The sequence below is a fragment of the Conger conger genome, chromosome 14 (assembly GCF_963514075.1).
Source record: "Conger conger chromosome 14, fConCon1.1, whole genome shotgun sequence".
NCBI classification, from domain to species: Eukaryota; Metazoa; Chordata; class Actinopteri; order Anguilliformes; family Congridae; genus Conger; species Conger conger.
The window spans coordinates 9,905,837-9,930,445 of NC_083773.1; the positions used below are offsets into that span (position 1 = coordinate 9,905,837).

At 41.9% G+C, this 24,609-nt stretch overlaps 1 protein-coding gene across 3 annotated transcripts in view; it reads left to right on the plus strand.

The window, feature by feature from the left end:
• The first annotated feature begins 219 nt into the window (after window positions 1-219).
• Window positions 220-24,609, plus strand: part of fbln2 (fibulin 2) — a 61,067-nt gene continuing 36,677 nt past the window's right edge. For 2 of the 3 annotated variants that reach the window (XM_061220582.1, XM_061220584.1), the window contains exons 1-2: window positions 292-411; window positions 5,692-7,314. In XM_061220582.1, the coding sequence (XP_061076566.1) occupies window positions 5,832-7,314 (1,483 nt within the window). In that variant the 5' untranslated portion in view covers window positions 292-411; window positions 5,692-5,831. Of the gene's footprint in view, window positions 412-5,691; window positions 7,315-24,609 lie in introns of all 3 variants that reach the window. The other variant, XM_061220583.1, reaches the window with a different exon arrangement.

Genomic DNA, 24,609 nt, shown 5'->3' on the forward strand with positions numbered 1-24,609 from the left:
GCAATATAATTGTCAGTTGCCCTACTGCCTCAGTAGTTTTTTAAGTTTACATTTTCAGAGTAGAACATTTGAGCAAAACCTCAAAAAAGTGAAACGAAGATCAAAGATGAGAGATCTCTAATGTAGTTTATTTATAGGGAGGCGCAGCATTTTGTTTAAAAAAAGTTTCAGCGCTAACATTCGACTCGTGCCACCGACTCCAGCTTAACGCGATTAGTTGGACAGCGGGGAGAAACTTTTGTCCCTCCCTCTCCAAGCAAAAAAAAAAAAAAAAAAGAAAAGAAAAGAAAACTTGGAGGGATCCCCCTCGATACACTGGACTGGGAACTGTGCACGGGTAAGTTGGAGTCAAATAAGTATAACTCTTTGTTTTTGGATTTCTCAACTACATGGCCGAGCATAAAACATTGGGTAAGCAGAGACCGACCGTTCAGTGTTGCATTGTATGTACTGTTATTGCCTCGCGCAACACGTGTGTTTCTATTTTAGTATATTAAATACTAAAACCAAGACTAAGGGTAATGCGTGATGAGCAAAACCAACTGCAGAAAAATTATCGGTGTTTGGATGGTTAGATTGACAGTTGCGTTAATGTACTAAATAAAAAAGTGTAAGTGTAAGTAATCTAAGTGAACACATCCAATACAACTTTGATTGATTTATGTGTTTTATAACGGGTTAAAAAAACGGACTATAGTGTGGATGCTACCTGTAAGAATCCTGTTTTATGTTATGACTGTTTAACATGACATGGTTTAATCTAACCCCTGTATGAACAAGTGCTTATGTGGGAAAGCGTTAAAGAAAAAAGCTGCCGCGCGGGTTAGCGCTACAACTATGCGGTGGTATTGATGCAAAGTAGAAGTACCCTTGTAATAAAATTCTTGCCTGTTTGCGAAGAAGGTTATGAAAACGACCCTTTCATTCAGTAAAGAATGAACACATGGAAGCCATAACTGCAATTCTCAAATGTCACGGTTTGGTCGGTTTTTCGTTTTTTTTTTAGATATTAGAAAATATTAATTATAATTGCGCCTGATGTGTATACAGTAGACCGCGCAGACAGCTGCAGTAGAAAAAGTTGAGATCCGAAAAAATATTGTTTTTGATCTGCCTCCAGCACTTGAGTATTTCATATCTGGACTATGAAGTCTGAGTGCCGCCAATACATTTGGATGAAAGGAACATTTTAAAAAATAATTTTCTTTCCAGTAAGTGGCAAAGAGTTACAACACTACACATTAAAATATTTGACTGACAAGTGGAAGACATGAAACCGGAGGGTTCCAAACAAGATGGTTTGCGGTTGTGAATGGAGGTAGATTACAAGCTTAGGAAGGAAGCAGCTCAATCAGCCTCGACTGCATGAAGCTGGATAGCCTGGTAGAATCTAAATAAAATGGAGCTGACAATGACTTTATGTCAGGCAGTGATGAAATGAAAATATACCTCAGAAATGAATGACTAATTTGGAAGTCATAAATTATGATTAGTTTATTGCAATTGAAAGGTAATGCATACACTGTCACAGTCAAGGGGTGTTTAACACTTTATTTTCAATAGCATGTGAAAGGAATTCCTAAAAATAAACAGTAGGATTACACAAGAAATGTTGGACTGGCAAGGAAAAAAAGTCACGGCTTGTTAAAAGTTCAGGTTGTTACAGTGTTATGTAAGCTAAAAATTCAGTCACTTTTTTCCTGTGTTGCCTTTATTACTCTAGATTGAGATTGCTCAAACCCAAATCTAGCCCTGATTTTGCCCTGTCTAGATACTTACTTTAGCCATGCTTGGGAAAAATTAAGCCACAAACAATCCTTTTTGTAAAACAGAGGCATGCACCACTGGTCGCCACTATTTGCAAAATATTTCCACACAATGCAAACATTTGGCTACAGAGGGCAATATAGCATGTCAACACAGAAAGACCTTTTTTTGTCCAGCCAGTCTCCTATATGCTGAAATCTCTGGGCAGCAGATTCATCCTACAGGGTCGCACACTGTAGGAATATAGAATAAACATGACATCCTCGAGTCATAGAAAATGCATTCTTGTGTCAACAATGTGCTTCTCTTCAAATCTAATCCTGGACTGGCGAAGCCAAATACTCAATAGAGTACCTGTATGAGCACTGAGTCATCCTCACTGCCAGCTTCGCCCTGCTCCTGGGTGACAAAGAGATTTCTTTTCATACGTCTCTGCCTGAGCAGTATGCAAATGTGTGTGAGGCCGCGGTTACAAATTTCAAAGTCTTAAATAATCTGGACAATGATGGCAGTGGAGGTGAACATTAGCAATTATCTCAGAATTGCTTTGTCATTTCAGAAAAACAAAATGTGTCCTCCTCGGCAGTGGACTGGCTGTTCTGGAGCCACAGGCTCCCGTGTGAAGGCAGCGAGTAATTTATGGGAGCAGTGGGACACACAGGTGGCACGGTGACAGTCCCAGGTTAACAGACGACAGTCTGATGGACATTATTTTTTGGAGTCAGCGTGTACTCTTTTTGACAGACTGGACGGCGGGAAGAATTAAAAGGTTAACTTGTGCATCTCAAATTTTTGACATTTCATTCGTTCAAAAACAAACAAAAAAAAGAACATCCAGTGAAATTTATTGCAGTTTTTATCGCGATGAAGATGTTCTTCCAAAACATACTTCCGAAGCATAATCCTAACAGAAGTTTCAATGCAGCCAGGATTCTAATATGATTTTTTTCCCCATCTTTTGCTGCAGTACCGTAAAAGTTGAATCTTCGTGAAACCAACTGCATTATATGCAGCATGACGGAATTGTGTCATGCAAGGACTCACCTGTTTTTCCATGTTTTTGAGACGTAATTATGCATTGTGATGCAAGTGTGATTGCCATGAGTATGCCGTTTGAAGGCAGATGAAGGATGATTTGTGCTGTGAGCTCAGAGGATGGCAGTGTGGAGAGGCTGGCAGTGATTGCTGCGGTTTGGGCCATCTGGCAGTACTGTGGTACCTTTTACTGCTGTGGAAACGAGCTGACTGTGGGCCCAGTCGGGTGTCACTCATTAGTATTATTTTTGGCAGATTCATCTTATCTAAGTTGGTGGAATTTGCCGCAACATTGCTGCTAAATATACACTCAGTGAGCACTTTATTAGGTAGACCTGTACACCGGCTTGTTAATGCAAAATTTTAATCGACAAATCAAGTGGCAGCAACTAAATGCATAAAAGCATGTGGACATGGTCAAGAGGTTCAGCTGTTGTTCAGACCAAGTGTCAAAATGTCAGAAAGACAGAAGACACACAAAAACATAGGTATGGTCCATACATAGTACCATTCTTTTCTCTTTGATTTGATGAAGGCTTTGTGCTATATCCATTAGAATGGTATGAAAGCTGAAATATAAATTTTGGGAAGTTTACGGAAAAATATCAGCAGTATTTTTGTGGGCCATTTTGTTTCTGAGATTCCATGGTTCCATGTCAAATCAGCTCCTGGACATACAAAGTAATTTACTTCACTTGTTGCTTCATAGCACTGATTTTTCGCCACACCCAGAACCTAATTTGCACTTGGGCATTCCCTCTGAAAATAACAAAGCTTATTAGAAATTATATTATAATTACTTCCATATTGGACAATTTTACTTATAGTTAGCTCTACTTCTTCTGTCACTGGCAATAACAATTTCTTGTACTCTATGTGTTTCACATATTTAGACAAGAGCCAACTGGAAGCACACTTAAAAGCATATTAATTACAACTGACTGTTTGCACATATATAAATACCTTTATTTACAAATGTAGAGATTGCTCTGCCAAGATTGGAATCTAATTAGAAATTGGCTAGCCTATACATAATGGGCCATTCTTCTTGTTTATACATATTCTGATGTTAAAAGCACAGCACATTTTCTTTAGGAAATGGCCTTGGGTTTATTTTCTCATGGGGTTTTCCTGTTCTGTGTTTACCTCCTGTGTTTCCAAACAATAGTTTTTAAGACCAGGCAGTTGTAGAACAGCTTAGACAAAGCTTAGATCTGGCCACAATAATGAGTGGCTCAGCAACCATCCTCTCACTTTTGCAAAATGCAGTGCTTACAAGGGCTTTGTTCATGACAGCGCATGATGCCCTACAACTTATCAGTCAGATAAAATTGACAACCAGGTCAAGTCTTTTCTATTAACATAGAGACATGAAATATTGAACTTGGTTTTGTATGTAATGCCTATCTATTTCTAATGTTGAAAATGCCACCTGCACTGACTTTCCTTATACCAAAAGTGTTTAAATTTTATTTGATAAAATTTTGCTTCATTTGAATCAAATAACCATTTCTGCAGGCATTTTGGTAACAAAGTATCATTAAATCAGGTCAGTATTCATAAATAGTACAACAGTTGTATTCTGCATATCCATTTTACACTTTTATGTCTAAATTTGGATATTTATGTCTGTAGGCTTTTAAATGTCCTTTGCGTGGGTGCATTCCATTTTCCATCTGCTGTCAATTATCAATACATTAAACTGAACTGTGTACATATGATTATAAAGTTTACAAATGTAAACACCAATATGGCAATGGGACAGTCTTTGTCTGCACTTCTAAAAGATTCAGATCCCAAACTCTCCCTTTGATAGACAGTTGTTTGTGGTGGCTTAGTAAATTGAGACCTAACTGTGTACAGTACCTCGGGCACATGCAGGGCCATGCTGAGAATGTATCATGACGTTTTTTTTGGGGGGGGGGGGGGGCTTAATTTCAAAGAGAAATGGAACCCTAAATATCATCAGGTATACATTTTATAACGAAAAGATACATTTATCTTCGAATCAATGATGAAAAAGGTCACAAATGCAACACAAATGGAAAAAAAGCTTGCTCATAACTTTTGAATGCCAGTTTCAAATTTATTTGAGCACTCATATAAAATAACAAGCATACTGTGCTTTCATATTTTTAAACTGTCAGCAAATATTTATGAACAGAGTCCACCACTTTAGTGCATTAATAATGTACTTGGGTCAGATCCCCAATGACCTTTTCACTCTAATAAGTATGCACACTTAATGAGAGTGAGACCCAGAAGGTTAAGTCTGAATTAAAAGCCACAGCCCATGCTTGCCTGCAGTATAATTTCCAAATAAAAGAAAGTTTGAAAATGACTTTACCCAGCCTTACCCACTAAACACTTCTTTTCCTGCTCAAATGGCATCCCCATGCAAGAAATCCAGGAAGAAATTTGTCCTAGCTAGCTCTGATGTTGGACTGACTTTAATCTAGGAGCCACCAATATTCCACTCCTCAGGGTAGCTGTTGTGCTCCATGGAGAATCTCACTCTTGTGAGCTGTTGCCAACAAACTGAAAAAGCTATTATATCAAAAAGGAACATTTCAAGATTTTGAAGAAATATCCTCCTGCTGTATATTGAACAAAGTCCCTCTCAGGTTGCCAGAAATCCCTTCTCTGTGCATTGGCTGTAATGTTGTTGCTATGATTTATTAAATTGCACGCTTTGTGCCGTAATCATGTGGAATGCATGTTCATAACCTCAGAATTTTGGACATGTTGGCAGTTATGAAAGTGGGGCACAGTCAAGAGGCCAGACTCAGTCTCCAGATGTGGGGTTTAACTCTGTGATTCATGCAGGCTGAAAGAACGTCACAGGAAATCTACCTCATTTGGTCTCTCACTGCCTTTTCTGTCTTCTAGGTTTTGCAGAGTGGAGGCAATTGACTGGAACCGCAGTCTAATACGTGGAGGACCTTTTCTGGTGCATTTCTGGGACCTCTTAAATCTTTCTGATTTTGGATTTTGCAACTCAAAACCTAAAAAAGGGGGTTTAAAGCAAGATGGCTTTTCACAAGCTTATGAATTCAATGATTTTCATACTTTGTATTGGTGGCTATCATTGCCAGAAGGATTGTACTGGTGTGGATTGCCCGGTGTTGGACAACTGCATCGAGGAGGTGTTGGAGACGGGGGCATGCTGTGCCTCTTGCTTGCAGACCGGGTGCACGTGCGAAGGTTACCAGTATTATGACTGCATCCATGCAGGGTTCAGGAACGGGAAGGTTCCGGAAGGGGAGTCCTACTTTGTGGATTTTGGAAGCACGGAATGTTCTTGCCCACAAGCTGGTGGAAGGATAAGCTGCCACTTTATCCCTTGTCCGGAAATTCCCGCCAACTGCATTGACATCTTGGAACCCGCTGATGGGTGTATGCAATGCGAGCGAGTCGGGTGTGTCCAAGATGAGCAGAAGTACGAGGCTGGCCACTCCTTCCACCTGGACCCGTGTCAGGTCTGCCACTGTCCAAACGACGGTGGAAGTCTGATGTGCTACGATGTCCCCGAATGTGACCCACATGCAGTTCAGAAACCCATGTTGGCAGCTACCACGGAGGAGAACAGTCCCGACAGGCACTACAACGACCCGTACATCTTTGACCAGGACGGCACCGTCAACAGCATTTCCAAGCCGTACCGTGTGTCCCACAGTGACACCTTGCCCCTCTTCAAACAGGACCCTGCTGATGTTGATGAAGAAGAGGAATATGACTATCCACCCACGGGCTCTGTCAGAGATTCTCTGTTGGACCAGAATTTTCCAACAGAGCCCGCTGTCGTGTCCTTTTCCTACCCCGGAGCCACCGTTTCACAGGACATTGACCGAGCTGAAAAGCAAGAACTCAGAGAACTAGTTGGAACTCATGAAGTGGAGACAGACGCAGAAGAGGTGACCACAGACACTCCACAGACAGTGGAGGAGACAACCCCAACTGTCCAGATGGAGGAGACAACCCCAAGTGTGCAGATGGAGGAGACAACCCCAACTGTCCAGGTGGAGGGGACAACCCCAAGTGTCCAGATGGAGGAGACCACAACAATGTTAGGAAGAGCTCCAGAGAACCAGATCCATCAGCAGGGAGTAGGTGACAAAGAAGGGAAAAAGCAGGAGGACAGCAAAGTTGTCACATCAGAGGCTGTCACTGACACTAGCACTGCTGAAAAAGGCCTGCAAATCACTACTGACAGCGAAGATGAAGAGGCAGATAACGTCCCTGTGAATGAGGACGCTAATAATTTGGGAAGACGGGAAAGGCAGTCTGGAACGCATAGCCAGCCGCATGGGAAATCCCAGGAACCCCACACCTTCCCCTCAGTGAAGTTCAGCCCCACTAGCCCACCGCTGGTGAAGATGAACGCTGAAGAGGGACAGCCTCCAACGAGGCAGCCACAGACCCTGTTCAACTACCAAACTGAGGAGGAGGAGGAGGAGGAGGAGGCAACGGAGGAAAACAATGCCCTTGAATCCTTTCCAGAACATCATGAGGGTAAGTACACATGTGGCCATTGTGAGAGTGAAAATGCATTTTGAAGAGATGGATGCTTGTCCTTTCAAGGAAGCCATTATGAGGCTGAGAAATACACAAAAAATAGTCAGACATAGACCAAACAATAGGCTTACCAAAATAAACTGTTTGGAACATCATTTAGAAGAAAGAGAGCACTCATAATCACTTCCTTGACTTTCATTGCCACAATTCTGGTCCTCATTTTGACAAACGTAAATAACAGACTCTGAAGGCAATCAAAAGCCTGTAATCAAAACTAGATACTGAGCTCTTATACCTGCACTAAGAACACACCTGACACCCTGAAATCGGTGGAATGTGTATGAAAAGGGCTGTAATTACTACACAGATCGCCCAATATGGATGTGACAATTAAATGTGACAGTCTAAACTTTAACATATCCACTGTTTCATTTTAACTCCAATTGCTGGAGTACAGAGCCAAAACAACAGAAAATCTACCACTGTCCTTAATACTGTGTGTGTAATGTGTATAGTCAGACAATTCAAAGGCTGTTCAGCTATATCTGAAATGTAAGCACAAGTCCTGCAGATAACTAGACAATTAGTGTCACGGTGCCTAGCATTTAATGGTCAATAATTGAGTCAAAGAAACAACAAACCTTGTGAAGCTGTTCTCCACTGCCCAGTATTTACAGTTTACTTGGCATTTTTACAGACTAAGCGAGATTAAGAATTTCTTAGTTGCTGTACTGTAGCTACAATGTGGAGCTGTAATTAATTTCTGTAGGGAAACGTGAAGGGTACTTCTAGTCTCTGTAGAAATCCAAATATATGTCACATTTGGCTGTTGGGGGCATGAAGCCCAGTGTTTCCCATATGGTGCGCATCCTTCTATCAATTGTCCCACACCTGCCTGGTGAAAGCTCATACTACCTTATTCGTGTTTTCTCTGCTGTTTAAAGTCATAATTAATTGAAGGCCATGGCAGGTATTACATTTCCCATTCAGAAGAAATTGTGTTGCAACTTTGAACTTTAGGTGTTTATAGCTGAAATGGATGTAATTCATTGTGACTTGTATTGGAATTACTAAGCACTTTATTAGGCCTGTTGGAGAATTCTTTATTCACAATTGCTGTAGCACCCCTTGGAAACTTAAGCTCTCTGAAGTCCAGATGTTCTAGCCTTGTAAACGATGCTAGTCTTGCAGGGGTTTGTGGGGTATACTTAACCTCTGTGGGACTGCTTCTCATCCGTGTCCTGTAACAACTGTCTGAATAACATAGCTGTTCATTCGTCTCCCCATTTCCCAAACTGAGGAGATAAAGCACTGAGATCGGAACAAGCCTGCCCAGAATGTGCCACGTTTATTAATGCGAGAGTGCTTATTCGACACACAGCTTGCCTGCTCTTTTACACATATTCAGGTTGTCATTGGATTTCTCTGATGATTCACTCCGGAATTGGTTGTGGCACTGCCTAACAGGACACTTCCCTGTCCGCCTTTTTGTCCTACATATAGCGAGATAAGCAGAGGAATTACATATCGCTCTGTGTGCCAGCGGGCCATACTCCAATAAAAACACTGCCCAGCTGAAACCGTCGAGCTTCTTGACAGGTAGCCTCTCCTGCTCTTATCAGCTCCCGGAACTCTCAAGATTGCTCCCCTTATTTTTTATTGAAAACAATCTTTGTGCTGGTCAGGCCCAATGGTGAATTGACCCATTTCTGAGGCTTCATGACTTTAATTGATAGGGGCAGGGGAATTTTTAATTAGAGCAACATCATGTTACCACACTTACTTGAATGGGTAAGTGGGGCATCTGGGGCATAATGTTAACTGGCAACATAGAAGATGGTCATGCATGATGGGAAATTGAAGCTTGTGACCAATACCCTGTGCAGGTTCTTGTTATTCTGCATCACCACATGCTAGCAGTAGAGTATTACAGCAGGCCTGCTCTGAGATGCCAGTCACTTACAGTAAAAACCTGTTCTGAAGAAAACTGGTGCTGCCAAAATGGTTATGGAATGTTTACACAGCAGTGTAGCTTGCACAGTCAATGTTCCTTCTGATTTGCTTCTATGTGTGACCTGCAGGGCAAATTAACTTCACTCAGTGTGATTCAGTAGAACATTTTGAGATCAATGTCTGATACCTGTGTCATTGAGCTGCTTAGTAGGAGAATCAGGTATGCTAAATTAGGGTTTGAATGAAAACCTACAGGACAGTAGATCTCTAGGCATGGGGTCAGGCAGCCCTGCAGCCATCTCATCTCAGTATCATCATGTTTTAAATGGGTGATAAGACTTTTTATGTCACGGTGTGTTTTGAGCTATTTGTTGTTGAGCTGAACAATTTTCAGCTCACAAGCACAAGTAGAGCAAATGACTTTTCACTAAAACTAGTGTTTCACTCACTCCATTGGCTTATGAGAGACCTTTGTATAGAAGTCATGAAGTTAAAATGACTGCTCTGTTTACTCTTATTTGTAGTTAACTTGGTTAGCAGCAAGCCCTTTCATGAAAAACCATAACACAAATGCTTATCTGGGACCTCAATGCCTGGCAAGTCTCTGGGTATCACCTGACATTTGAAGACATGATCCTGTTTGGCCTGCATTATACACAAGGCTTTGGTGTCTGTGTCTTCACTGCCTCAGTCTTATTTCTGATCTCTGAAGGTTACTAGATGAATTACACATGATGGCAAGATGAAACGTCTTCAGATCTTGCACAGCACCGTAAAACTGACATGTAGCAGGTACACTCTTTGCGTCGATGTGACTTTGATAATGATAATGACTGAGGACAATCATGGTGACACAGTGATTCTTCTGACCTAAATTCAAAAGGGGGACTCCCTGAGCCTCCTCTTGGGATTGTGTACTATTCTCCATCATAATCGACAGCATTAAGGTCTGAATGCCGCACAGTTCATTTGATTTGATCAAATGTTTGGCTGGCACACTGCACAGATTGTGTGTCATTGTGATCCTGTAATTTCAGTAAACCCGGAGTGGGAAAGAGATATCCCTCCAGGGGCCGTCTATCAGGTCAGTGTACAATCCAGACCCAGGGCTGCGTGAAGTTTCTCCGGTCTCCCAATCCGAGTCTCGTTATATAGTGTAAATGTGCCACAGCTGCCTGCCCATGCTTGCAAGATGATGAAAAAGAGAAAGAAAGCACTGGTTCACTGTGTATGCCTATGCTAATTCAGTCTGAAAAGGTGGACACAAGACCAATTGTTTGATTGTTTAATGAATCCTGGCTGATCCCACTCCAGTGCCGGCTGCTCTGTGTTGTTTTAGATAATCCAATGAGTCATCGATGTCGCTGCTTTCATGTGCCGCATGCATGGTATAGCACACGTTCAGTTTTACAGTTTGTGTTTGTGTCAGGTAGCATTTCTGTCTGCCGAATCCATTTTGTCTTTTCACAGAGGACAAATCCCTGGGCTTTGTTTAGTTTTGTTCGCTAGCATGCGCCTCGCTTGTCCGCTGTGCACCTACAAACCGATTCCATGTGGTTACCACCCCTCCTTCTGCCAATGCCGTCGAGTTTTATAAAAACAAATATGGTGCGTTAATCTCTTTTGCAAGTACGGCCCTTTGAAGTGGGATTTGGATGTTTTCCAGTGTAAACACTATGGACAGTGTGTGTGCGTGTGTGTGTGTGTCTGTGTGTGTGTGTGTGCATAGGTGTAATGTGTTTGAGTGCCATGTCAGACTTACATTCCCCTTGTTCTCTATGCAAATCAGGAAGCCATCTGCTATTATTTATCTTTTCCCTTTCCTCAGGATGTAATACTAACACATACATGCAGTCTTTGGGCTCAGGAATCATAAAACCACATGCCAAATTTCACGGAGGTAGGCACATCAGCCATTATTTGGCCTTTCTCTAGTATGCAGGCTGCATTTTCCAGTATTGAGTGTAGCATGACCATAATTATATTTATTTATTCCATGGAGATTTATGCCCCGTATGCCTGTGATTGGCTTTAAAGTTTAAACGTGAGTAAAGATCTATGTAGCTAGTGGGATTTTAAAATAATGAAAATGTGTATATGTGAATATAGTATGCACTATTATGCACTTGTTTTCCTTGGTGAGGTGCATTATGCTTCGTAGGTTATGTGATTAAGTTATGACATGACAGCATGTCCATTTGGTATTTCCATCCTCTGAATATCTATGTACTTGATACTTGATGTGGTTAAGGTACACGACTGGGACCGGTGTAGCCGCAATAAGATCCGCACAGTCGTTGGGCCCTTAACCCTGCATTGCGCCAGGGGGGGATTGTCTCCTGCTTAGTCTAATCAACTGTACATCGCTCTGGATAAGAGCGTCTGCCAAATGCCATTAATGTAATGTAATATAATATAGAACACATACAGTACACTTCCACGCACTCACTTCCACGGTGTGTCTTCACAATACAGAAACAATGAAATATGTATATGGCTTCACGGTGATACATATTTTGCATTGTAAATGGCCATTAGGTTAGGGCTGTTGAGATTGGATGCGCACCGTATCATAAATAGCCACAACATAAAGATGTGCCATAACTCTGGAGGTTTGTAATGGAAGTGAACTCGATATTCTGTTCCGGCTCTTAGAAAATCAACGGCTCACTGATAAGACACGAGAGCTCCACTTTGAGTTCTTCCAGGGGCACTCGTGCCTACATTCATTGTAAGAGTAAAGCTAAAATGAAAAATGACATTATTTTTAAAAATAATTGCTGTATAACAATATAGCTATATTTTGTTTCTTTTTTTGCTGCCCGGAGGTTTTGGAAATGGGGAATGTTGGCGTTTGGGTGCCACTCTTGGGAATTCTTGAGGAAATTCCGGTGAATGTCTGTATGATAAACGTTTTATTCTTTCTATTTTGGTATATCGTTCTCTATTTTGGGATATTATTTATGCCTCTCCCTTTGAGGGAGGTAATAGTACTGATAATAGTGGGGGGGGGGGGTTAACAGGCCAAGGGCAGGTCTGTTATTGATTTAATAACTTCTGTATCCTCTTTAGGAGGACAAGGGGGAGTGCAGACATAGTTGGAAGTTTTAACATGCTTTCGAAAAAAAAAGGTACAGTATATGCTGCCCACTTTCATGTGGTCTATTTCAACATTTGCCATGCACTCATTTGCCTTTTTTTAAACAGAGTGGGTGCTGTAAAAATGCCACAATGAATTGCTAAACTGTTCAGCACCTCTTTAGAACGATATAATTCGCAGATGTGTTCAAAACAGCTTCAGTTCTCACCCGTAATTGCCCTTAATGCACGAAGCTGGCCCTCTGCCAGCACAGCGTGGCCCATCCTTTTACTGTCACCTGCCCGAGCTGCTATGTCTCAGTTCAGCACCTGGCCCCCCGAAGGTGCTGAATAGTCAGACAGGCTATTTCATTAAGACCTCATACGCGATGGTGGTGACAGCGTGCTAGGCTTGTTGTCTGCTCTTCTTCTAGTATTAAGAAAGTGGGATGGAAACACTGTCATTAGTTTGGATTTCCAGGAAAAAGCAGGTCTGCCACCCTGGAGCCTGAAACAGACTAAGTAGCGGAGGGGAGCTATTGATGGGAAACTTGGAAAGAAAACAGGTTGGTGCTGTTGGAAGTGGAATCAGAAGATTGGTCTTTGTCACAGGGTAGTGACGCGTGTGTTTGGAGATCTCCCCCCCATCAGTGTGTCCTTCTGATGCTTGGATGGACTCTGGTTATTAGAAATCCAGCCCCTGCTGTAAAATCCAGCTATGCCTGCTTGATCAGCTTGAATATTGAGCTGGTTAAGCTGGTCATTAGCTGGCCTAGCTGGGTATGAGCTGGTCAACCAGCTAGTGCTGGTAGCTTGTTTGAGCTGGTAGGTGGTCAATCAGCTACCAGCTGTTTCAAAACATACCCTGAACTGGCCAAACCATGTCAACCTGAGGGCCGGTCTGAACTGGTCAACCAGCTACTAGTTTCAAAACCTAGCTTGAGCTGTTTTTTTGTGTTTTTTCAGCAGGGGGGCCACTTACTGCAAAGAGAAGTGTTTTGGCTCAGTTCACAATCCACTTGGACAGTCTAATCATCCGCTGCTTTAATTGGCTAAATAAACCCTTGCCTCTCCACTTCAGCTGATGTTTAGTTATTCTGGCACAAAATGGCTGCTCTACTTCATCCTGGTGTGAGCTAAACCTTGTCTTCCTCTCACACGCTAAAGCACTTTCAGTTTGTTTAAAGAGATAGAAGGTGCCATGAAAATAAATATCGCTGTACATATCATAAATACAGCTGACATTTCTGCACACGCTGTGGGATGACTTCAGAGGTGAGGGTATGTCCCTTGTAATCACAAAGTGGTTGTAATTGTTTGCAGAGCTCAGCTTTCTCTCATCTGCATCTGCAAAGCGAGCACCAGATTAATCATAGCCAGCAGTGTCTTTGTTCAATATGGCAACAATTTGACAGGTTTCATGAAGTATATGTCTTTAATGGCACGCATGAGTGACGGGCTATTTTTCCAGCTGAGTGAGTGATCCTGGAACAGCTCTCATGTCCTGCTGTGAGCTGTTGATTTTGGCAGGGGGAGGGTGCACGGAGTCACAGTGACCCTCCCAACAAAGAGGGAGGGGAAGTGGGTTTGCTTGAGGCCAACTCTTGATGAAGAACGGAATTGTACAAGCAGACTGTCGCGACTGCCCAGACTTAATGTGGAACCATCCCAGGGAAAAACAAACTAATCACAGATGTGGTATTTATCAGGTGTACTTTCACTACTCTGTTATGTCTGGACTTTACTTTGACTTTGCTCTGATAGGTATCTCCCATTATGTCATTTAGTGGTGTATTTCGAGAGCCCTTTCTCCATTTTGGAAAAGCTCACAGCATTATAATTAAGGAACACTACCTATGAAGTGTGTGTTTCCCATGAGCCAGTTTATCCTGGACCATTATCCACACTGTGGATGGTGAAAAAGCAGTTGAAGTATTGAGCATTTGCTATGTGGCAAACCACAGGTGGTGGTGAGTGTATATGAGGATCTCTCAGTGAAAACTAAGGGTAACCTGTAGGCACCTGGACAAAGGCTAGGTTCAATAGTCGCTCAAGGACCTTGGCTGAACCTCAGCCCACCAACCTCGATGTCCTGCTGGTACAGGCTTTCATTCACAACAGCCCAATTTTATAATAAAAAAATAAACTTTTATTCGATAAAGAACAACCTGCACTCACTCATGGCAAGCGCCTTTACTGACTGGTTCACTCAGGATCTCAATGGCCGGCTTTTTCACAGTGATGGAGGATGGCACAAAATACTGTTAAAACAGTTTGGCAAGTTTCCATTCAGCATATTGACAAAAATATGTGCAGCTTAAAGGTGGAATAGCAACGTATAGTGTGTCTAATTCCTATGCAACAATTGCGTTCGCTGCTGGTTTTCCTTATTTAATGAAGCCCACATGGACATTTGAATTTTATTTTATTTTTTATTTTTCTGAAAGACATGTAGCCTTGGGAGGGTATTCATTTTCCAGTCACTAGGTCAGCTCCGCCTGTCCAGGGTGTATTTCTGCCTCTCTCTAGTGCATGCTGGGATAGCCCCACCACCCCCGTGACCCTGACCAGGAAGAGCCAGGTTGGATTATGATTGGACAGATCGATTGATCAGTGAAATATTCACTGTTCAAGGTAAAAGTGAATTATTCACAATGCCCACCTCTTTAATAACCTCCTGACTTGTGATTTTTGTGTTTCGTTGGCTTGAAAAATGACTTTTGCAGATTAAATTTAAAAAACAAAACAAAACCAGACAGGAAGTGTCTTGTAAATGTACTTTTACATACAATGTTAGATCAAAAAGAACAAAGTGCCATGTGGTTTTGAGGAGTACGTCTAAACTCTACACCCAAGGAGAAAGGTTACTGCAATTCACTGTAATCTTCCTTTTCTTTTTGAGTTCTGAGAATTGCAGTTGGGAAATGTCTTAGTTCTTCGCATAACCTCCCCCTCTGAACCTTGAAGTCATTTTTAAACCTGGCAGTTAATAGTGTGTGTCAGAACAACAAATTCTCTATATGCGTCAGTGTATAAGGTGCCATGGCTTCAGCCTTGACCTTAGAACAGACTGGCCTTTTCAAAGGTCACTGGGCTAAGAGAAATGCCTTTGAATGATGTCACCATCCCAGAACACGGAACACTCACAGATGGTAACGGTTGAGTAATGCTTGTTATTAAGCCCGTGTTGGATGTGAAGAAATTATCATCTGCAGTGGAGTCGATATAAAATATATCAGTGCTAGATCCATGTTATTTACTGCCGTATATGTCAATGGGTACCTTTGCAGATGAAACAGGACCAAGACAAATTATCCTGTTTGGCGTTAACGCTGTCCAGGAGGTCGGTCCTTCTGATATGATGTGGGATTTTCAGGGCTTGGGGGTTTCATTTGAAGTCTTTGTCTGAAAGCGCCATTACCTGTGATGGATGAGTGTTCCCTGTTATTGCCTTTAAGCTCGGGGGCGGCTAGGTGCTGCCCCCGCCAGCGCGAGTCATTTCTCCTCTCCCATGGGGTGGGGCCGGAGCCCCCTGAATTGCCGCTATAATTACTGAGGCAGCCTGCAAGGCCGGCTTACAAGCTCCTCGGTGACCTTGCGTTTCAGATCTCCCCCCGAAATGCGGAGGCGCGCGGTGGAGCGTGGGGCTACGCGTGGAGCGACGCGGCACACCGAGACGGTGGCTGGCTCACGCCGCTCACGCGGTCCCCGCCAGACCATTCGGGAACGAGCCAAGGAAAATACCGAAGCTCCCAGACTGTTTTTACGAAATAACTCATTTCTTACACCGTCATGGGGAAAGAGCGGAGAAGCAGAGGGTCTTTGGTTTGCCTTTGGTTTGGTTTCTCTCTCTCTCTCTCTCTCTCTTGCTCTCGCTCTCTCTCTCTCACTACCTCCCTCTGTGCCACTCTCCCTTTCTGAATTATGCGTAATACAATAATACTCTGTTCCATACCAACGGCCTGAGTGGGGAAGCAGCAGCGACTCCTTCATTACTGCGAAGAAAGAGCTCTTTGTGTGCAAAAGCTCTCTGAGCAGGTCTCTTTAAGATCGAACTCACACGTATTTGCTTCTCCCATATTGCTGGTAAAATACATTAGTGCGGCTCTTTATGTCTCTCACTGGAGGATATAGCACTTTTTATAGGCCGTAAACAAAGTGCTGATGCTGCTTATTAATTTTTTTCAGACAGCACCTTATGACAGGCTTGTATGTGTAGTGGGCCAGTAAGCATGATGGGATTAATCCAGTATGAACACTTATAAATGCAGTTTATAGGGGAGGGGAGGTGAGAGAGAGAGAGAAGTGTGGTGGGGGGTAGAAAGAGCGATTGAGAGAGTGAGAGGGAGTGAGGGTGGTCAAAATGAACAGAATTCTCTGCTTTATAAATGAGGACACAGACAGCAAGCAGGCTCTCATCCATGTGTCAGTGCCAAGCACTAATTAGGAGCACAGATAGTCACCAAGGAGGGTGGGGGAGGGGAGAGGTACGTGAGATAGTTATCCATGCTGGACATGGTCTGGTGGAGCCTGTAGCCTTATCGCTGAGTGCAGCCAAGATAACTCTACGCTTGTTATCGCTTCCACCCATTGTTCGGATGCTAAGAGGAATGGAAGTTGGTATATATTTACCTCCAGTCCGGTCACAGTGATACCAGAGGTTTTCAGAGTCAGAGTTACTGAAGTGTGAGGAAACAGGGGTTACCACTGATGACCGGCTAATTCTGAACTATTGTGTTTACGGAGGAAGGCAAGAGAAGTGCTAGGCCCGGAAATTCCTGGCGAAGCATTCCTGAAAGCTCTCAGTGGCTAAATTAGCCATCATTGTGCTGTGCAGAAACGAGAAGCTATTCCTGTATGAGACAACTGATTGCGCAGGCACAAAGCATTTGTGCTTTTCACTGTAGTGAAGATCAAAATCTCTCAAATATTGAAAGGGGAATTGTTGCATTTTGTATTGTCACCTCTAGCACATGGAACTATACTTCCCTCTAGGGTTTTCAGCGCACTTATCCCTGGTTATGGTTATGCACTTTGTTGTACGTCACTCTGGATAAGAGTGTCCTCCACTGCCTATAATATAATAATGTAATGAATCCTAGAACACTGTTACATTTGTAACAATAGTTTTTTTGTTAGTGTGTGTTTGTAGCTGTCTGTATGAAACAAGAAATTAGCATGATCCCAAGTGAATGAATTGGCTAAGCTATCTGGAATCATGTGCATCTGCTGTCTAATACTTCCTGTATAAGATCACTGTACTTTTAGTGCTGGTATGGTAATAGCAGACAGTATTGCTTTGGTCCTTGTGGTTAAATAGATTACTGGAGCTGCCCAGTCCAAGCTCAACATTACCTCAAGAGAGAAATTAGGTCAGTGTGGATATAAAGCAGGTCAGCCTTGCAGGATGATTTGCTAAGGCGTGATGCCTTGAAATTGAACTAGTTTCACAATCTTTTGATTATTTGCCTGCTTTGTAAACCTTCAAAGACAAGTGTTCTCTTTTTGTTAATAAGAATATTGCTTGTGAGTCTCTGTAGTTCAAAATCAATTTACATACAAGGGCAAGTGTCAGCTTGGTGTGGGATTTGGGATTTGGGATCGTTATTTCCTGTAGTGGAATGTTTTCAGGATTAATTTACAATGTGTGTTTTACTTCAGCTTGGCCCTCCAGGCTCTGATTGGCTGAGGTGTCAGTCTGCACTGACATCATGACTCAAGTCTTGGGTAATATCACATGTTAATGCAAGTAACAGGTGCTGTGCCTTTAAACGTTTCCAAAGGCTAACGTGGTAGCATTAGTTTTCAGTATAAGAGGTATCAGACCATTAAAAAGAAAATCAGGAAAAGTCCAGGCAAAAAAAAAAGAAAGCAAGACAAAAAATAACAAAATACCTTTATCCAGTTTCTCAAAGTAAAGGACAGTGTCCATTGTAGTCAGATTGAACCTGGGCCTTTGTCTCAGACGGAGAGAGTGTTCACCTTTCCTTACAGACATGCATGACAGAATTGAATCCAGCTCTTTGGAGTTTTTGTTTGTGATTGGATGGGTGTATGATTACAGTGAGGCTACAGTGTGCTAACAGGACGGCCATTTATGTAAGATTTTGATGTCTTTCTACGTATTTCACATCTGCTGACTACAAATGGACCGTGCTGCTCAGTGTGTGTGTCTGGATAGGACCCTTTCGCCAAGTGACTGGTGGTGATAGATTACATTTGATGGATGCCATGAAGTGGTTGATTGGAGGTAGACATGAAGGGGAGACACTACAAGAGAAGTGTTAATGACACAGAAATAGGGCCGAACTAAAGGCAATATCAATGATACAATGGGGAAACATTACAATGTATAGACTAATTATTAATTACAAATGTATTATCTTGAGAAAATGCAGTCTACTCATTCCTCTCCTTGTATTATATTTAGTTGCCATAACCAATAAAAATGTTCTCAGTTTTGTTGTATATAAAATAACATTTTGTGCTAAAACTGTATGACTTTCTCAGCTTCCTACTGTTGAATTTAGAACTTTTTTCTTCCTACATGTGAATATTGCTTCATAAAAAATATGACCACAGTGAACCCAGCTAGAGAGGTGGGAGGGGTGGTTGAGAGGGTTCATGGTGGCTATATTTTTTATGAAGCAATATTACAGAAAGTGGCTGGCTGGGGGTAGACTTATAGAGCAGGGTTTGTGGCAGCCATGTTTTTATGAAGCAAATTCCACACCACAAATTCTGTTTGTTTCAAGGTTTCACGTGTGTAGGAGGTTGAGGGTTTGCTACTGGACAGCACAAACTCCCATTACCGGCCCACTGCCGGCATGCTGTTGATTAATAGACTCTAGTATACTATCTGGGATGCTGCCATGTGGATTGCACCCTACATAAATCTGCCGTCCTAAGTTGTTACCTTAGTTATCAGCCTCTTAGGGTGCATTAGGATTTTAATTATACTAGCTGCTGGCGGAACGAGAGTGTGATTCACTGTCGGGGGCATTGCGTCAAACCACTGCTATTTATGTGTTTGATCAGTGCACAGATCTGCCCCTGGACTAATATATCGAAAGATTATATAAATTCCTGGGCATATGCTTCAACTTGACCTGACCGATGAGAGGTCATAAATCCCTGGAAATGTCCCTGGTGTATTAGTTCCCTGCTGGAAAATCCAGCTATGCCAGCTTGACCAGCTTCAAAATTGAGCTGGTCAAACTGGTCTTTAGATGGTCTTGCTGGGTATGAGCTGGTCAGCCAGCTACCAACTGTTTCAAAATACAGTTTGAGCGTGACAAACCTGGGAGCAAAGCTGGGAGCTGGTCTGAACTGGTCACCGAGCTAAACCGTATTGAGCTGGGAGCTGGTCTGAACTGGTCTACCAGCTACCGGCTGTTTTAGACCTAGCATGAGCTGTTTTTTTTTTCAGCAGTTCATTGACATATTGACTGGAGAAGAGGCTGTGGACTGGATGATGTTCCCTTAGAGAGAGACAGTGCCCTGAGCCAGACAAGGAGGAGTGAGCAGCAGCAGGGTTAACTGTGAACAATGTATGTTATTTAGAGTGAAACAAGCGAAAAACATACATAAATTAAAGCAAAATGTTCTATGTACATATTATAGTCACTGTTGCCATGGTGCTAGATCCTGCTCAATCACACAAGGATGTGAGAGACTTATGCTTTGCAGAATGGGCTGTTGGCAGTTCATAAAAATGGCTTATCAATCAGGCAGGAGGGAAATATGAGAAAACTCACCACAATGAGACACCGGAAAAAAAGATTGTTTTATTCTTAAAGGGTGCCATTGGTAATTCTCTGAAATGTATGTGCTCCTATGGAGCTTGCTGGAGCTTGACATTTGTAGTAGATTCTCTGGAACACAAGGCCTTTAAAAGTAAACACAGGGAAAGCGCAGAACATTTAACAATTAGCATTTAAATTTTTGTGTCTATACCTTCAGCATGGTGGGTCATGTCTATTCAGAGAAGATAAATTAAAAATGTCCAGTTCACATAATTAAATCATTCAAAATGTAGTTGAGTAGTTAACATTATTCAATTATTGAAAAAAATATTATTATCAATAATGGTAATAATAGAGTAGAATTCATCTTAAGCTTCATAAGCGTCTCATGACAAGTTGTGGGCTATAACTGATTTATGGTCCGGGAGTAGAGTTGAGAATGTCTTCCGAATGATGATTATGATCATTAAAAACGAGGGGGAAATTGATGCCGATGGTAAACTATGACTTACATGCGCCATCTCAGACTTCTGGTTGTGGTTATAGTGCAGTACTGCCCTGACCTCCGGAAGAAGCCCAAAGGTTAAAGCTTTAAAACTGACTAATGGATTTGCAGTTCAGTTTCTACCACGTCTGCAGTTACTCTGTTTCCGGACTGATCGGTTCGAGAAAAAGACCTTCCATGTCCTCCGCCAGAGGAACTGCACATCTTGATTGCTGATTGAGATTAATATTCCGGCCATCAAAGTCAGCCATCAAAGTCAATATTTCAGGATGGATGCCAAACAGTAAAGAGCAAGTGACAACAAATGTGCGGTCAAAATGTTAAATGAAGAGCCGTAAAATGACTGATTGTCACTTTACTGTGTAATGTTGGTGCTGCTGCAGAGGTTTACTATGGCAGGTGTAAAGTGTGTATGCATTCGTTCAGCCATTGATTTAATGCTTTGGCCAGCAGTCTATCATGGGAGCCTTTTATTCCTAGTTCTAGACTCCCCTTTCTCTTATTCTATACGGAATAGAGAGATGTGTGGGCTAGAACTGAACTTTTAGCTGCAGTTGAAAGGACTGTGAGAGTTGCATGGCTTTAGAAAGAAGTATTTTTTTTTTTTTTTTTTTTTGCCCTACTACGCCGGTATTTAACATAAAAAACTGGGTTCTTGATCTTATTTGTCAGGCCTCTGAAATTGCTTTTTTAAAATATTTCATATCTGCATGTGTGGGGATGGCTTCCTGCGATGCCTTATTTAAGGGCTTCAGTCAGCACTCTGCATCTGCCGCCCCAGAGACATCAGTCCCTGTCTTGCCCGGGATGAGCCGACCTTTAAAACAATCCCAAAGTGTTTCTTTTAAAACCACTTTCTCCATTCCCATTTATTTGGCTCCCGTGGCACAGGCGTTGTCATTTGAAGCCACGCAGGCTTGGTGATTTCGAATGGCTTTAACTGCCCATCTTGATCTGACTTCAGCCTGCTCATCTCGTTTAACTGAGGGAATGATCAGAATGCTGCAGGACTGACAGTATTCCTGGCTGCAGTGCTATTCACTTCAGCATGTCTGAGTGCGTAACCTGATGTACACATTCAAAGCCATACCCTGATTTGATTTCATCATGATCAGTAGACTTGTACTGACACTCCGCATAGCCTACAGACTATGCATCGCAGTTACAAAAGTTATGTTAGCTAATATCCTTACTGATGCAACAAAGGAAAGATGACAAAACATTTAGAGAACTAGTCGACAGATCAGCCTTCTGCTTCTTTCCAATTCATTACAGAAATATCACTGGGCTTTACATTCATGCACTGTCATTTTCACTTCCGTAACATCTTCTGATCACATATAGCCAAGATGACAAATGTTGATCCTCACTTGCAAGAGACAAAGAAATATGGTTAGTAGAGGGAGGTTCTTCTTCTACGGATGTGGCTAATTTTATGTCAGACATCTGCTGCACAGATGACTTCTCCTGGGCCTAAACCTTGGATAAGGAGAAATTGAAATGGCACTTGCATTTACTGCTTGGCCAGCCATGTGTCCGTTCAATGAGACATTTTATCTGTAGGAGGAGGTCACGCTATACGGTGCGGTGAAACTCACACCACTGGGTGAGCAGCCTTTCCTTTTCTAATGCCGAGCCCCTCTTTCATTATATGACTTTCTCCCCTTTGATGGCTCAACCTGGCTCTAGACTGTGACAGTGATTAACCAGAGGCTCTGTTTACATTACATTATTGGCATTTTGGCAGACGCTCTTATCCAGAGCGACGTACAGTTGATTAGCTGGAGACAATCCTCCCCTGGAGCAATGCAGGTTTAAGGGCCTTGCTCAAGGGCCCAACAGCTGTGCAGATCTTATTGTGGATTAGCACCACCGACCTTGCGTGTCCCAGTCATTTACCTTAACCACTACGCTACAGGCTGCCCCAGTTTACCAAGGGAGGCATTGGTGCAGTGGTAATGCATGTCCCATAGACACAGTGGCTACTGAAAATGGAAATGCTTCAGACTCAGTTGTCTGTTAAATAAATATCCAAATCATATATCTGATATTATATTATGTGCTTTTATGTGTATAATATGTAGTTATACTATACATACGTATATTAATTATACCACCACCGTGTACTTAGTATTCATGGATTAGTTATTAAAGAAATTACATTTTGTTGTAAATGTTGGCTAAATGTAATTTTTACATTTCATACATAGTGCCTTCAGTGCTCAGCCTTTTTACACTGGTACTCATCTGTTTTAAAGGGGTCTATTAAGACTGGAAGATCTCAGGCATAATACTGTAGGATGGAGCTTGTACAGAAAGTCTCCTGCAATGCAATAATTCTTGAATTTCAGAATTGTTCAGATAAACAACTGAAATATGTGTCAATGCAAAGATATTTACACAAGAGTGTTAGTCTTCTACAAGTTTGATTAATCACCCTGTTTCTTCAAGTTTTCTATATTTTATATTTCAATTTTTCATACTACCTAGCCATCTCTGAATTCATTTGTGATTTGTGGAATTCCCTATGCCATTGTACAAACAAACAAATCTGAACTCAAACAATTCATGTTTTTGGAAGAACATAAATCACTTTTATGCCCATGAAAGTTAAACAGGAAAGACAGGAAGTTTTTCTGGTTCATGCGGAGAGACAGTTTTTGTTTTGACTTTGTCTACTGGCACATTTCTGTTATCCAGTTTTGTGATGCACCCTCATCAGGTACACTCCCTTTCTCTGCGGAATACCTTCCCACCTAATTAGTACTTTTCAATACGCTTGTGGATTCTTCATTAGTGAAAAGATACATTCCGAAACATTCTTTAAAGACCTGTTCATTCCTTTGCATTTGTTCAAACTTCCTTAGAAGTCGTGCCTTAAAGCTGTGCGTATGTGTTTTATGTGTTTATCGTGCCGTGTTCAAAGGCAGGTTTTCGGCCTGGCATGCAGCTTAATAACAGGCAATGAGAGCTCTCTAATCACTCCCGAATCCCCCCTGCAAAGACACGAGGCAAGCCGGATCATTAGAGAACCTAACTGATTATATGTGCTTTAGTTACTTGATTAAGAACCTTGTCATCAACCCAGCAGGGGACATTGCAAGACAAAAGGAAAGGTTTACTTGTTCGAATAAGTAAACTACACGTTTGACGGAAATGTCCCCGGGCTTGTCTATTAATAGCTTGAGTCTGTATTGTTTGTGAGGTGATTGGAACTCCAAATGTTAGTGTGGAATTCTGACCTTCCTGCTGAACTGAGCGTTTGATCTTTGGTCTTACTACTGCAGTTCTCAGCTCTAACTGTCTTGGTATGGTGCAGCTTATCCTGATGTACAGTTCTATTTCATGTTTAAGCTGCAGGATATCCATTGTTATGGAATAATTTTAGGTCAAATACAGGCAAATTCCACTTTAATCAAGCCATTGGGCGGTCCCCAGCCCAATCTGTACTGCAGATCTATTTTGGGGATTTGTGTTCAGTTTTTGAGACCTCCTTTCTTATTCTGTATTGTTTTGAATGGTGTCAGCAGTTTATGCAGAACACCTACTCGTTAATGTTCACCTGCACTTTTTCATTAGTAGACTTCCAGTTGGAATGAAACATCGCAAGATGAGATAAATGTCTTTCAGCATTAATATGACGTGGAGGCTTGTTAAAGAGTTAAAGTTGACCTGGTGTGACTTTTTTATTTTCAAACCAGATCAGAACTGTAGGCCAATACTGTACATATACACTGTAGATTTCTTCTTTCTAACTGATGAATTAGCGGAGAAATCTCGATTAAATGCGTGTGACATTTGAAACTTTGAAGGAAATTGATTAGTGCTAATTCCTTGGATGTTTCATACTATTGTGGACATCGTGCCAATGTTGGCTTAGCTCTTAGCGCTTACATCATTCCACTGAAATCAACTGTAAGCATATGTATGTGTATTATCTCTGTTGGTTGTCTTTTGAAATAATTGTTTATTAGATTACTTGTCATGAAATAATTTATTACATAGATTATT